Genomic DNA, 15,848 nt, shown 5'->3' on the forward strand with positions numbered 1-15,848 from the left:
AACACTATCTTTAATTTCCAAGATTTCTAATAGAGTTTTTTGCCATTGCTTTCTGTTTAATATGGCAGTGTTTTCTTATTTCATGACTTCTTTTTATATTTGAGGATATAAAATATAGGGCAACTATTTTCTTTTTAAAAATATTTACTTGTTTATTTTTGGCATGCTGGGTTTTTGTTGTTGCGCATGAACTTTCTCTAATTGTAGTGAGTGAGTGCTACTTTTTTAAAAATTTTAATTGGAGGCTAATTACTTTACAGTATTGTGGTGGTTTTTGCCATACATTCACATGAATCAGCCATGGGTGTACATGTGTTCCCCATCCTGAATCCCTCTCCCACCTCTCTCCCCATCCCACCCCTCTGAGTCATCCCAGTGTACCAGCCCGAGCACCCTACCCTGTCTCATGCATTGAACCTGGACTGGTGATCTATTTCACATATGATAATATACATGTTTCAATGCTGTTCTCTCAAATCATCCCACGCGAGGGCTATTTTTAACAAAAAGTCGTGGACTCTAGGGCACAAGGACTCAGTTGTTGTGGCTCACGGGCTTAGTTGCTCTGCGGCAAGTGGAATCTTCTTGGACAAGGGATCAAACCTATGTCCCTTGCAATGGCAGATGAACTCCTATCCACTATACCACCAGGCAAGTCCTAGAGCACTTATTTTAAAGTTCCTTTCAGTTTGTTTCATTAATTCTGTTTCCTCTGGTATACGCTCTCTCTGTTGGTTGATATGTGTCATATTTTTCATGTTATTGGTCTTTGTTGGTTGGTAATTTTTAGTTAAGAGCTGATTGTTCATGATCCCTTTGTCCTGAACACATCCTTCATTGCAGCCTTCCAGTAGGAGTTTCTCTGGATTGCTGAGCCCTTATCGGCAAGGGATATATCTTGGACTAAAACTTTGCTTAAGTGGCAAGATAAAAAAGCTCTTGTATCTTAATAGAATATACTGTTCTGAGTCTCATCTGCATTTACATTCCATGGCTCCAAGGCCCTTATTCTGCATCACTGATGCTGCTGCTAGCATCACTTGACTTGTAACCGACCCTCAGGTAGACGAGTACCAAATCTTTGGCTTTTGTTCATGTTTTGTTCTATCTGTGGCCTCTGTGGCTCTTGCTTTTAAACCTGCTGGTGTTGCAACATTGGCCCCATGTTTTTTTTCCAGTCCATGCCCCAAACATGGGACATCTCTTATCCTTACTTACCACTGGGGACTGTCTCTCTTTTTCATTTCTGAAGATTGGGGAAGAATACAAAACGGAGTACAAAATGAAGTACAAATGTACACCTTGGAATACAAAATGAAGCAGGGCAAAGGCAAAGAGAATACACTGGTCATAGCAAACACCCTCTTCCAACAACACAAGAGACGACTCTACACATGGACATCACCAGATGGTCAGTATCAAAACCAGATTGATTCTATTCTTTGTAGCCAAAGATGGAGAAGCTCTATATGGTCAGCAAAAACAAGACTGGGAGCTGACTGTGGCTCAGATCATGAATTCCTTATTGCAAAATTCAGACATAAATTGAAGAAAGTAGGGAAAACCACTAGGCCATTCAGGAATGACCTAAATCAAATCCCTTATGATTATGTAGGGGAAATGACAAATAGATTCAAGGGATTAGATCTGATAGGCAGAGTGCCTGAAGAACTGTGTATGGAGGTTTGTAACATTACACAGGAGGCAATGATCAAACCATCCCCAAGAAAAAGAAATGCAACAAGGCAAAATGGTTGTCTGAGGAGGCCTTACAAATAGCTGAGAAAAGAAGAGAAACTAAAGGCAAAGGAGAAAGGAAAGATATACCCATCTGAATGCAGCATTCCAAACAATACCAAGTAAAGATAAGAAAGCCTTCCTAAATGAACAATACAGAGAAATAGAGGAAAGACTAGAGATCTCTTCAAGAAAATTAAAGATACCAAGGGAATATTTCATGCAAAGATGGGCAGAATTAAGGACAGAAATGGTATGGACCTAATAGAAACAGAAGAGATTAAGAAGAGGTGGCAAGGATACAAAGAAGAACTATACAGAAAAGATGTTAATGACCCAGATAACCACAATGATGTGATCATTCACCTAGAGCCAGACATCTTGGAGCGTGAAGTCAAGTGGGCCTTAGGAAGCATTACTACAAACAAAGCAGGTGGAGGTGATGGAATTCCAGCTGAGCTATTTCAAATCCTAAAAGATGATGCTCTTAAAGTGCTGCACTCAATATACCAGCAAGTTTGGAAAACTCAGCAGTGGCTACGGGACTGGAAAAGGTCAGTTTTCATCCCACTTCCAAAGAAGGACAATGCCAAAGAATGTTCAAACTACCGTACAGTTGAGCTTATTTCACGCGCTAACAAAGTAATGCTCGAAATTCTCCAAACCAGGCTTCAACCGTACATGAACTGAGAACTTTCAGATGTTCAAGCTGGATTTAGAAAAGGCAGAGGAACCAGAGATCAAATTGCCAACATTTGCTGGATCATGGAAAAAGCAAGGGAATTCCAGAAAAACACCTGCTTCATTGACTATGCTAAAGCCTTTGACTGTGTGGATCACAACAAACTGTGGAAAATTCTTAAAGAGATGAGAATACCAGACCACCTTACCTGTCTCCTGAGAAACCTGTATTTGGGTCAAGAAGCAACAGTTAGAACTGGAGATAGAACAACAGGCTGGTTCAAATTGGGAAAACAGTATGTCAAGGCTGTATATTGTCACCCTGCTTATTTAACTTATATGCAGAGTACATCATGTGAAATGCCAGGCTGGATGAATCACAAGCTGAAATCAAGATTGCCAGGAGAAATATCAACAATATCAATATGCAGATGACACCACCGTAATGGCAGAAAGTGAAGAGGAACTAAAGAGCCTCTTGATGAAAGTGAAAGAGGAGAGTGAAAAAGGTAGCGTAAAACTCAACACTCAAAAAACTAAGATCATGGCATCCAGTCCCATCACTTCATAGCAAATAGATGGGTAAACAATGGAAATAGTGACAGGTTTTATTTTCTTGGGCTCCAAAATCACTGCAGATGGTGACTGCAGCCGTGAAAATTCAGGACTGATTTCCTTGAGGATTGACTGGTTTGATTAATAAAAATTGGTTTCCCCCCAAATAGCTACTCATTCTTTAAGGAAATTGTTAAGATTTCTAGAGAATTCCAATTTATTGACAAAACTTTTCCTCATGTATCTACATTTGTTTTCCCCATTCTGTACTGTATTACTACTTTATAGGATTCAGGAAATTTTTTTCTTATTTTACAGAAAGGTAATTGAATCACAGAAAAAAAAAAGGGGGGGCATTGCTCTAGGTCAGAAAATCAGTCAGTGGTAAAACCGAGGACTGAAGCAACTCATCCTGGTTTAGTGCCAACTTCATTAAACTTCAATGCATCATAACCTTGCTGCCATGTTATCTTGCGTTTTGTGACTGAATTGTCCTTGAAAAACAAACTAATGGCAAGAAAAATAGTACCCAATAAGATCAGTAGCTTCCCTGGTGGCTCAGAGGTTAAAGCGTCTGCCTTCAATGCGGGAGACCTGGGTTCGATCCCTGGGTCGGGAAGATCCCCTGGAGAAAGAAATGGCAACCCACTCCAGTATTCGGAGCCTGGTAGGCTACAATCCACAGGGTCGCAAAGAGTCGGACACAACTGAGAGACTTCACCTTCAAGATCGGTAGCTAGAACTTGATCTTGGTAAAGTTCATACTTTCTGAGATGGTTAAAACTTTATTAGATACATAGTATGAATGCTTTAGAGAAAAGTTGTGCCATTATTATAGGATATATTTTATTATTAAAATTTTAAAGTTGAATTCTTGTGTAGTATCAACATTGTCAGCCTCATTTATAAAGTAGAACTTTTAGAGACTGATATATCTTTATTCACATTTAATTTTCCATTTAACACTATTGTAGAGGGGGACTAAGGGAAGGCATTTTATAAAATGAGAAATTTCATTTTCCCCTTATAATATTACTGCCAGAGTACAGAAAGTAGGAAAGATAGGTCATACTTTGAGGTTCTGTTTGTTGACTGTGATCCAGGACACGCTGATGCTTTGTGTAAAGAGTTCTAAATTGATGTATATAAATATACCAAGTAGTTAATTGACAATTAAATTAGCGAGAGTTTGCTTTTCTTTATTAAAGACTACCTCTTAAAGGACAGACCATACAGTATTAGATCAATGCCTGAGAGGGCCATTCTTGAATTTTTCTGCTTTAAGTTCTAAGTTAGCTCACTTACTGGATTTGTATTATTAAACAGTGAAGTGAGAAATAGATTTAAGGGCCTAGATCTGATAGACAGAGTGCCTGATGAACTATGGATGGAGGTTCGTGACATTGTACAGGAGACAGGGATCAAGACCATCCCCATGGAAAAGAAATGCAAGAAATCAAAATGGCTGTCTGGGGAGGCCTTACAAATAGCTGTGAAAAGAAGAGAGGCGAAAAACAAAGGAGAAAAGGAGAGGTATAAGCATCTGAATGCAGAGTTCCAAAGAATAGCAAGAAGAGATAAGAAAACCTTCCTCAGTGATCAATGCAAAGAAATAGAGGGAAACAACAGAATGGGAAAGACTAGAGATCTCGTCAAGAAAATTAGAGATACCAAGGGAACATTTCATGCAAAGATGGGCTCGATAAGGGACAGAAATGGTATGGACCTAACAGAAGCAGAAGATATTAAGAAGAGGTGGCAGGAATACACAGAAGAACTGTACAAAAAAGATCTTCATGACCCAAATAATTATGATGGTGTGATCACTCACCTAGAGCCAGACATCCTGGAATGTGAAGTCAAGTGGGCCTTAGAAAGCATCACTATGAACAAAGCTAGTGGGGGTGATGGAATTCCAGTTGAGCTATTTCAAATCCTGAAAGATGATGCTGTGAATGCTGCACTCAATATGCCAGCAAATTTGGAAAACTCAGCAATGGCCACAGGACTGGAAAAGGTCAGTTTTCATTCCAATCCCAAAGAAAGGCAATGCCAAAGAATGCTCAAACTACCATACAATTGCACTCATCTCACACGCTAGTAAAGTAATGCTCAAAATTCTCCAAGCCAGGCTTCAGCAATACGTGAACTGTGAACTTCCAGATAGATGTTCAAGCTGGATTTAGAAAAGGCAGAGGAACCAGAGATCAAATTGCCAACATCCACTGGATCATGGAAAAAGCAAGAGAGTTCCAGAAAAACATCTATTTCTGCTTTATTGACTATGCCAAAGCCTCTGACTGTGTGGACCACAATAAACTGTGGAAAATTCGTAAAGAGATGGGAATACCAGACCATCTGACCTGCCTCTTGAGAAACCTAAATGCAGGTCAGGAAGCAACAGTTAGAACTGGACATGGAACAACAGACTGGTTCCAAACAGGAAAAGGAGTACATCAAGGCTGTATATTGTCACCTTCCTTATTTAACTTATACACAGAGTACATCATGAGAAACACTGGGCTGGAAGAAACACAAGCTGGAATCAAGATTGCCGGGAGAAATATCAATAACCTCAGATATGCAGATGACACTACCCTTTTGGCAGAAAGTGAGGAAGAACTAAAGAGCCTCTTGATGAAAGTGAAAGTGGAGAGTGAAAAAGTTGGCTTAAAGCTCAACATTCAGAAAACGAACATCATGGCATCTGGTCCCATCACTTCATGGGAACTAGATGGGGAAACAGTGGAAACAGTGTCAGACTTTATTTTTTGGTGCTCCAAAATCACTGCAGATGGTGATTGCAGAAATTAAAAGACGCTTACTCCTTGGAAGGAAAGTTATGACCAACCTAGATAGCATATTCAAAAACCGAGATGTTACTTTGCCAACAAAGGTTCATCTAGTCAAGGCTATGGTTTTTCCATTGGTCATGTATGGATGTGAGAGTTGGACTGTGAAGAAAGCTGAGCACCAAAGAATTGATGCTTTTGAACCGTGGTGTTGGAGAAGACTTGAGAGTCCCTTGAACTGCAAGGAGATCCAACCAGTCCCTGTGGAAGGACTGATGCTGAAGCCGAAACTCCAATACTCTGGCCACCTCATGCGTAGAGTTGACTCATTGGAAAAGACCTGATGCTGGGAGGGATTGGGGGCAGGAGGAGAAGGGGACAACAAAGGATGAGATGGCTGGATGGCATCAGCGACTTGATGGGCATGAGTTTGGGTGAACTCCTGGAGTTGGTGATGGACAGGGAGGCCTGGGGTGCTGTGATTCATGGGGTCGCAAAGAGTTGGACATGACTGGGCAACTGAACTGAACTGATTTATTAAAAAGTATAAGACCATCAGTTAGAACTAGCAGCTCAGAAGATTTCTGGCATTGGATATGACCTTGTGGAAATGAACTGAAAATACAAATTGATTTAGTGAATTTTCAGTTTGTGTAAAATTGAAAACATGAGATTAAATGTCTTAACCCCATAAAGTAATTCTAAATGTTCCTCAGTTTGCTGATTCATAGCCATTTCCAGTTGTATTTAAAATTCTGCAGATAATCTTGTCATCAGGGAAAAGCCTACTTGGCTCATCAGTTTAACGGACAACTCCAGTATCTCTGGTGCTTATCCAAACTGCTTGTTCTCTGTTGTTGCCATTTCTTCTCATACAGATATGCAATCTGTACTGCCTGGATTCTTTGCGAACTTGAATTGGACTTCAGAGGAGGCCGGCCATTCTCAGGACACATCAGGGCTAAGACCCTTCCAGATGATTTTTGAGGCAAGTTTTGCTGTGGTTCTATAAATTAATGGTGTTTTGATTCTTATTTTTCTACAAATGTAATAACAGGAAAGAAAAGCTTAGGTCCTTTATAGAACAAAGTTGAAATAAGGCATTGGTTCCCAGACTTCCCTGAACAGATTTTAAATGACTTGGAAGCTTTGAAAATAGTGATGTTTGTGTTCTGCTCTAAGAGGTTGTGATGTAATTGGTCTTGGGTGTTGGATTAGTCTGCTTGGGCTGCCATAAAAAAAAAAAATACCACGTATTGGGTGGCTTAAACAACAGAAACTTATTTTATCATGCTTCTTCATGAAGTTAGAAGTCCAAGTTCAAGGTATCGTGTCACCATTTGCTCACATGATCTTTCCTCTGTACATATGTGGAGCGAGAGCTTTCTGGTGTCTCTTCCTCTTCTTACATGGACAGTCCTACCAGATTAGAGGTCCACACTTATGACCTCATTTAACCTTATGACATCCCTAAGGCCCTGTCTCCAAATAAGTCAAAATGGTGGCTAAGGCTGCAATAGATGAATTTGGGGGAATACAATCCGGTCCGTAAGAGGTGTGGCCTGGGCTTTGGAATATTTTTAGAATCCCGGATAATTCCTAATGTGCAGGTGAATTTGAGAACCACTGAAATAAAACATTGTTTGATTTTGGACTTCCTGAAGAAGAAAGCAAGAATGGATGCCCAGTGCGGATCCTATTTAAATATTTTTATTAGGTTGGTTTGAAGATTTTTATTGATTTATTTGTAGCCCAGATTTGTGAGAGTGACAATTGAGTCCTCCATTCCCATTATCAATTCTCTGATCTTCCCTTTCTTTGAACTGGTGGAGACAAAGAATACGTTAAACACTCTCCCCAAAAGCACGTGGGAGGCTGTTCTCCATGTTGGAACAATTATATCCTTCTTCTAAAAGGAAATGAACATGGTATCAGGACAATAGATATCCCTGGATGTGCCATATCGTGTTTAGGGGAATGAAGGGTAAACAATTTGGAGCAGTTAATGGTTAGTCAAACAGAGGCAAAAGGAGAATGGGGCAGCAGAAGATGAGATGATTGACTAGCATCACTGACTCAATGGACATGTTGTTGTCCAGTCCCTCAGTCGTGTCCAACTCTTTGCAGTCCCATGGACTGCAGCATTCCAGGTTTCTCTTTCCTTCACTTCCTCCTGGAGTTTGCTCAAACTCATGTCCATTGAGTCAGTGATGCCATCCAACCATCTCATCCTCTGTCGCCCCCTTCTTCTCCTGCTTCCAGTCTTTCCCAGCATCAGGGTCTTTTTCAGTGAGTCAGTTCTTCCCATCAGGTGACCAAAGTATTGGAGCTTCAGCATCAGTCCTTCCAATGCATATTCAGGCTTGATTTCCTCTAGGATTGACTGGGTTGATCTCCTTGCTGTCCAAGAGACTCTCAAGAGTCTTCTCTAGCACCACAGTTCAAAAGCATCAGCTCAGCCTTTTTTATGGTCCAACTCTCACATACGTACATGACTACTGGAAAAACCATTGCTTTGCCTATATGGACCTTTGTTGGCAAAGTGATGTCTCTGCATTTTAGCACACTGTATAGATTTGTCATAGCTCTTCTTCCAAGGAGCTTTTAATTTCTCTTAATTTCATGGCTGCAGTCACCATCTGCAGTGATTTTGGAGCCCAAGAAAATAAAGTCTATGTTTCCCCACTATTTGCCATGAAGTGATGGGACTGGATGCCATGATCTTTGTTTTTTTGAATATTGAGTTTCAGGTCACCTTTTTCACTCCCTTTCACTTTCATCAAGAGGCTCTTTAGTCCCTTTTCACTTTCTGCCATTAGGGTGGTGGTATCTGCATGTCTGAGGTTGTTGGTATTTCTCCTGGCAGTCTTGATTCCAGTTTGTGATTCATCCAGCCCCGCATTTCATGTGATATCCTCTGCATGTAAGTTAAATAAGCAGGATGACAACAGACAGTCTTGACATAACTCCTTTCCCAGTTTGAACCAGTCCATTGTTCCATGTCTGATTCTAACTGTTGCTTCTTGACCCAAATACAGGTTTCTCAGGAGACAGGTAAGGTGGTCTGGTATTCCCATCTCTTTAAGAATTTTCCACAGTTTGTTGTGATTTAGCATAGTCTTTAGCATAGTCAATGAAGCAGAAGTAGATGTTTTTCTGGAATTCCGTTGCTTTCTCCATGTTCCAAAGGATGTTGGCAGTTTGATCTCTGATTCCTCTGCCTTTTCTAAATCCAGCTTGTACATCTAGAAGTTCTCAGTTCATGTATTGTTGAAGCCTAGCTTGAAGGATTTTGAGCATTACCTTGCTAGCATGTGAAATGAGCACAACTGTATGGTAGTTCAAACATTCTTGGGTTTCCCTTGTGACTCAGGTGGTGAAGAATCTGCCTGCAATGCGGGAGACCTGGGTTCGATCCCTGGGTTGGGACGATCCCCTGGAGAAGGTAAAGGCTACCGCTCCAGTATTCTGACTTGGAGAATTCCATGGACTGTATAGTCCATGAGGTGGCAGAGTCAGGGACTTTGACTGTCACTTTTGCTTGAACATTCTTTGGCATTGTCCTTCTTTGGGAGTGGAATGAAAACTGACCTTTTCAGTGCAGTGGCCACTGCTTAGTTTTCCAAACTTGCTAGCATATTGAGTGTAGCACTTTAGCAGTGTCATCTTTTAGGATTTGAAATATCTCAGCTGGAATTCCATCACCTCCACTAGCTTTGTTTGTAGTAGTGCTTCCTAAGGCCTGCTTGACCTCACACTGCAGATGAATGACCACACCATCGTAGTCATCCAGGTCATTAAGACCTTTTTTGTACCGTTCTTCTGTGTTTTCTTGCCACCTGTTAATATCTTCTGCTTCTGTTAAGTCCTTGATGTTTCTATCCTTTTTTGTGCCCATATTTGCATGAAATATTCCCTTGGTATCTGCAATTTTCTTTAAGAGATCTCTCGTCTTTCCCATTCTATTGTTTTCCTGTATTTCTTTGCACTGTTCACTTAAGAAGGCTTTTTATCTCTCCTTGCTATTCTTTGGAACTCTGCATTCAGATGAGTATATCTTTCTGTTTCTCCTTTGCATTTTGATTCTCTTCCTTTCTCGGCTATTTGTAAGGCCCCCTCAGAAAACTACTTTGCCTTATTGCATTTCTTGAATCTGAGCAAATTCTGGGAGATAGTGGAGGACAGCGGAACCTGGCATGATGTAGTCCATGGGGTTGCAAAGAATCAGAGAGGACTTAGCGACTGAAGAAGGACAACAACAGTTATAAAACTATTATTGTCAGTTCAGTTCAGTTCAGTCGCTCAGTCGTGTCCGACTCTTTGCGACCCCATGAATCGCAGCACGCCAGGCCTCCCTCTCCATCACCATCTCCCAGAGTTGACCCAGACTCACGTCCATCGAGTCCGTGATGCCATCCAGCCATCTCATCCTCGGTCGTCCCCTTCTCCTCCTGCCCCCAATCCCTCCCAGCATCAGAGTTTTTTCCAATGAGTCAACTCTTTGCATGAGGTGGCCAAAGTACTGGAGTTTCAGCTTTAGCATCATTCCCTCCAAAGAAATCCCAGGGTTGATCTCTTTCAGAATGGACTGGCTGGATCTCCTTGCAGTCCAAGGGACTCTCAAGAGACTGCTCCAACACCACAGTTCAAAAGCATCAATTCTTCGGCGCTCAGCCTTCTTCACAGTCCAACTCTCACATCCATACATGACCACTGGAAAAACCATAGCCTTGACTAGTCGGACCTTAGTCAGCAAAGTAATGTCTCTGCTTTTGAATATGCTATTTAGGTTGGTCATAACTTTTCTCCCAAGGAGTAAGCGTCTTTTAATTTCATGGCTACAATCACCATCTGCAGTGATTCTGGAGCCCCAAAAAATAAAGTCTGACACTGTTTCCACTGTTTCCCCATCTATTTGCCATGAAGTGATGGGACCAGATGCCATGATCTTCGTTCTCTGAATGTTGAGCTTTAGGCCAACTTTTTCGCTCTCCACTTTCACTTTCATCAAGAGGCTTTTTAGCTCCTCTTCACTTTCTGCCATAAGGGTGGTGTCATCTGCATATCTGAGGTTATTGATATTTCTCCCGGCAATCTTGATTCCAGCTTGTGTTTCTTCCAGTCCAGCGTTTCTCATGATGTACTCTGCATGTAAGTTAAATAAGCAGGGGGACAATATACAGCCTTGACGTACTCCTTTTCCTATTTGGAACTAGTCTGTTGTTCCATGTCCAGTTCTAACTGTTGCTTCCTGACCTGCATATAGATTTCTCAAGAGGCAGGTCAGGTGGCCTGGTATTCCCATCTCTTTCAGAATTTTCCACAGTTTATTGTGATCCACACAGTCAAAGGCTTTGGCATAGTCATAAAGCAGAAATAGATGTTTTTCTGGAACTCTCTTGCTTTTTCCATGATCCAGAGGATGTTGGCAATTTGATCTCTGGTTCCTCTGCCTTTTCTAAAACCAGCTTGAACATCAGGGAGTTCACAGTTCATGTATTGCTGAAGCCTGGCTTGGAGAATTTTCAGCATTACTTTACTAGCATGTGAGATGAGTACAACTGTGTGGTAGTTTGAGCATTCTTTGGCATTGCCTTTCTTTGGGATTGGAATGAAAACTGACCTTTTTCCAGTCCTGTGGCCACTGCTGAGTTTTCCAAATTTGCTGGCATATTGAGTGCAGTACTTTCACAGCATCATCTTTCAGGATTTGAAACAGCTCAATTGGAATTCCCTCACCTCCACTAGCTTTGTTCATAGTGATGCTTTCTAAGGCCCACTTGACTTCACATTCCAAGATGTCTAGATTAGTGATCACATCATCGTGATTATCTGAGTCATGAAGATCTTTTTTGTACAGTTCTTCTGTGTATTCTTGCCACCTTTTCTTACTATCTTCTGCTTCTGTTAGGTCCATACCATTTCTGTCCCTTGTCGAGCCCATCTTTGCATGAAATGTTCCCTTGGTATCTCTGATTTTCTTGAAGAGATCTCTAGTCTTTCCCAATCTGTTGTTTTCCTCTATTTTTTTTGCATTGATCACTGAAGAAGGCTTTCTTATCTCTTCTTGCTATTCTTTGGAACTCTGCATTTAGATGCCTATATCTTTCCTTTCCTCCTTTGCTTTTAGCCTCTCTTCTCTTCACAGCTATTTGTAAGCCCTCCCCGGACAGCCATTTTGCTTTTTTGCATTTCTTTTCCATGGGGATGGTCTTGATCCCTGTCTCCTGCACAATGTCATGAACTTCATTCCATAGTTCATTAGGCACTCTGTCTATCAGATCTAGGCCCTTAAATCTATTTCTCACTTCCACTGTATAATCATAAGGGATTTGATTTAGGTCATACCTGAATGGTCTAGTGGTTTTCCCTACTTTCTTCAATTTAAGTCTAAATTTGGCAATAAGGAGTTCATGATCTGAGCCACAGTCAGCTCCTGGTCTTGTTTTTGTTGACTGTATAGAGCTTCTCCATCTTTGGCTGCATAGAATATAATCAGTCTGATTTCGGTGTTGACCGTCTGGTGATGTCCACGTGTAGAGTCTTCTCTTGTGTTGTTGGAAGAGAGTGTTTGCTATGACCAGTGAATTTTCTTGGCAAAACTCTATTAGTCTTTGCCCTGCTTCATTCCACATTCCAAGGCCAAATTTGCCTGTTACTCCAGGTGTTTCTTGACTTCTTACTTTTGCATTCCAGTCCCCTATAATGAAAAGGACATCTTTTTTGGGTGTTAGTTCTAAAAGGTCTTGTAGGTCTTCATAAAACCGTTCAACTTCAGCTTCTTCAGCATTACTGGTTGGGGCATAGACTTGGATAACTGTGATATTAAATGGTTTACCTTGGAGATGAACAGAGATCATTCTGTCATTTTTGAGATTGCATCCAAGTACTGCATTTCGGACTCTTTTGCTGACCATGATGGCTACTACATTTCGTCTGAGGGATTCCTGCCCACAGTAGTAGATATAATGGTCATCTGAGTTAAACTCACCCATTCCAGTACATTTTAGTTCGCTGATTCCTAGAATGTCGACGTTCACCCTTGCCATCTCTTGTTTGACCACTGCCAATTTGCCTTGATTCATGGACCTGACATTCCAGGTTCCTATGCAATATTGCTCTTTATAGCATCGGATCTTGCTTCTATCACTAGTCACATCCACAACCGGGTATTGTTTTTGCTTTGGCTCCATCCCTTCGTTCTTTCTGTAGTTATTTCTCCTCTGATCTCCAGTAGTATATTGGGCACCTAATGACCTGGGCAGTCCCTCTTTTGGTATCCTATCATATTGCCTTTTCATACTGTTCATGGGGTTCTCAAGGCAAGAATACTGAAGTGGCTTGCCATTCCCTTCTCCAGTGGACCACTTTCTGTCAGACCTTTCCACCATGACCTGCCCGTCTTGGGTTGCCCCACAGGCATGGCTTGGTTTCATTGAGTTAGACAAGGCTGTGGTCCTAGTGTGATTAGATTGACTAGTTTTCTGTGAGTATGGTTTCAGTGTGTCTGCCCTCTGATGCCCTTTTGCAACACCTACCATCTTACTTGGGTTTCTCTTACCTTGGACTTTGGGGTATCTCTTCATGGCTGCTCCAGCAAAGCACAGCCGCTGCTCCTTACCTTGGATGAGGGGTATCTCCTTACCACCACCGTTCCTGACCTTCAACGTGGGATAGCTCCTCTAGGCCCTCCTGCGCCTGCGCAGCCACCACTCCTAGGGTTGCTCCTCCCGGCTGCGGGCCCTGGCCTCGGGCACGAGGTGGCTCCTCCCAGCTGCCGCCCCTGGCCTTGAGCTCGGGGTGGCTCCTCAGGGTCACCACCCCTGGCCTTGGGCTCGGGGTGGCTCCTCAGGGTCACCGCCCCTGACCTCAGATGCGGGGTGTCTCCTCCCGGCCACCCCTGACCTCGGACACAGGGTGTCTCCTCCCGGCTGCCACTGGCCTCGGACGTGGGATAGCTCCTCCTGGCTGCCGCCCTGACCTCGGAAGCAGGGTGTCTCCTCTCAGCCGCCCCTGACCTGACCTGTCAGGTAGCGAAAAAAAAAACAACCCCCCAAAAGCCACTTGATTCCAGTGAACCAAGGAAAACAGTGCTAGAAAAGGAAATCATGTGTTTTACTCAGTCTGAACAAAAAGTGATAATTCTTATACCTAGCATATGTATTATTCAAGCCTCCTGACAACTCTATGAAGTGGCTAGGACAAGAATGTCAGAGAATTTGACTGTCTTTCCCAAGGTCATTCCACAGTTAAGTGACAGAATCTGAATCAAAGTCTGACTCATATTGATCAGTGCTATTTCAATATTTATTCATTCCGTTAGATACCTCTGTTTGTTCACTATAGCTTCACTGTCCTAGAAAGAGTCGCAAGGTGTTACTTGATCCCAAGGAACTCGCAATCTAGGAATATCAAGGAAATGATAGATAAGTAAACAAATAATTACAATACAGTGTAATAGAGATTTTTTCTGGGTATAAGGAGTTCAGAGATGAAAGAATAAAAAATTATCATCAGAGTGATAAAATTTCTTTCTTTCTTTTTCCCTATTGCAAAAGCAGTGTTTCTCTCAAGAAAGTCAAAGTGTACATTGAGAGCACAGATAATTTGACTTAATCAAGGTGCATGTCTGGGTTCATATCTTTCCACATAAGAGTGGGACGTTTCTGTTTAAGGTTTCCAGAATGGTACACCTCCAGTCTGGCTGTGGAAATTGGTGATTGGAAATAAGTAGAGGTCAAGGTCATTGGAGTTGAGGAGGTCAGAGAATTTTGGAACTAAGTTCTCACTTAGACTGGTCATCTGCTTGGATGTGGAAGTCAACCAAGATGATGACAGGACTTAGAGTACAGAGGACAGTTGCGCTTAGTGCCAGTTAATCAGTCGGTGGGGAGAAGTAAGAGTAGTATAACCTCAGAGGACCAAGGATTCCTGAAAGCATTTGTTCTGTTCTATCTCATCGTCTTTGATACTGTGCAGCTTTTAGACAGATACTAGAATGAAGAGAATGGGGAGAGGAAAAGGGGAGGTCGTGAAAAGATTTCATCATACGTGTATACTTCAGGTGGGGAGAAGGGTCAGGTAGCAAGGTTTACAGCAAAGGCTGGTGAATGGAGACATCTGTGAAAAGGCGGCAACAAGTGATCCACTGCTTTGGGCATGTGGGGAAAGCTAATTCCAGGGAAGACTGAGGGAAAACTTCATTTAAGAAAGATGCTGGACTTCCCTGGTGGTCCAGTGGTGAAAACGCTGCACTTCCAGTGCTCCCACTGCAGGGGCCGTGCATTGAATCCCTGGTCTGGAAACTGAGCAATGCCAGGTGGTCAAAAAAAGGTTGCTGGGTTTTGTGTTTGTGTTCAGTCCTGCACCTTGGAGTCCATTAGGCTGGGTAATATGTCCTTCCAAAAACAATTTGATTTTGCACGATCTTGACAGATTTATCCATTTTTGTATTCATTTTTGTTATAATAGTAAATGATACAATGACTAGAGATATATATATATATATAGACATAAAAACATATCTATCTCTGTTTCTCTTATTATCCATCATCTGAGTACTTACCTATTTAAGCAAAGAAAGAGACACTGACATTCTCTTATAAAGTCATACAGAGCCCATAACTGCATCAGTTCAGTTCAGTCACTCAGTCGTGTCCGACTCTTTGCAACCCCATGAATCACAGCACGCCAGGCCTCCCTGTCCATCACCAACTCCCGGAGTTCACTCAAACTCATGTCCATCGAGTCGGTGATGCCATCCAACCATCTCATCCTCTGTCGTCCCCTTCTCCTCCTGCCCCCAATCCCTCCCAGCATCAGGGTCTTTTCCAATGAGTCAACTCTTCGCATGAGGTGGCCAAAGTACTGGAGTTTCAGCTTCAGCATCAGTCCTTCCAATGAACACCCAGGACTGGTCTCCTTTAAGATGGACTGGTTGGATCTCCTTGCAGTCCAAGGGACTCTAAAGAGTCTTCTCCAACACCACAGTTCAAAAACATCAATTCTTCAGCACTCAGCTTTCTTCACAGTCCAAATCTCACATCCATACATGACCACTGGAAAAACCATAGCCTTGACTAG

At 42.1% G+C, this 15,848-nt stretch overlaps 1 protein-coding gene across 1 annotated transcript in view; it reads left to right on the forward strand.

Moving 5' to 3' along the window:
- Nucleotides 1-15,848, forward strand: part of C25H11orf80 (chromosome 25 C11orf80 homolog) — an 88,541-nt gene that overhangs the window by 33,664 nt on the left and 39,029 nt on the right. The window contains exon 4 of the mRNA XM_052662331.1: nt 6,644-6,753. Coding sequence (XP_052518291.1) covers nt 6,644-6,753 — 110 coding nt within the window. The remainder of the gene's footprint in view (nt 1-6,643; nt 6,754-15,848) is intronic.

This window comes from Budorcas taxicolor, chromosome 25, assembly GCF_023091745.1.
Source record: "Budorcas taxicolor isolate Tak-1 chromosome 25, Takin1.1, whole genome shotgun sequence".
In the NCBI taxonomy this organism is placed as follows: Eukaryota; Metazoa; Chordata; class Mammalia; order Artiodactyla; family Bovidae; genus Budorcas; species Budorcas taxicolor.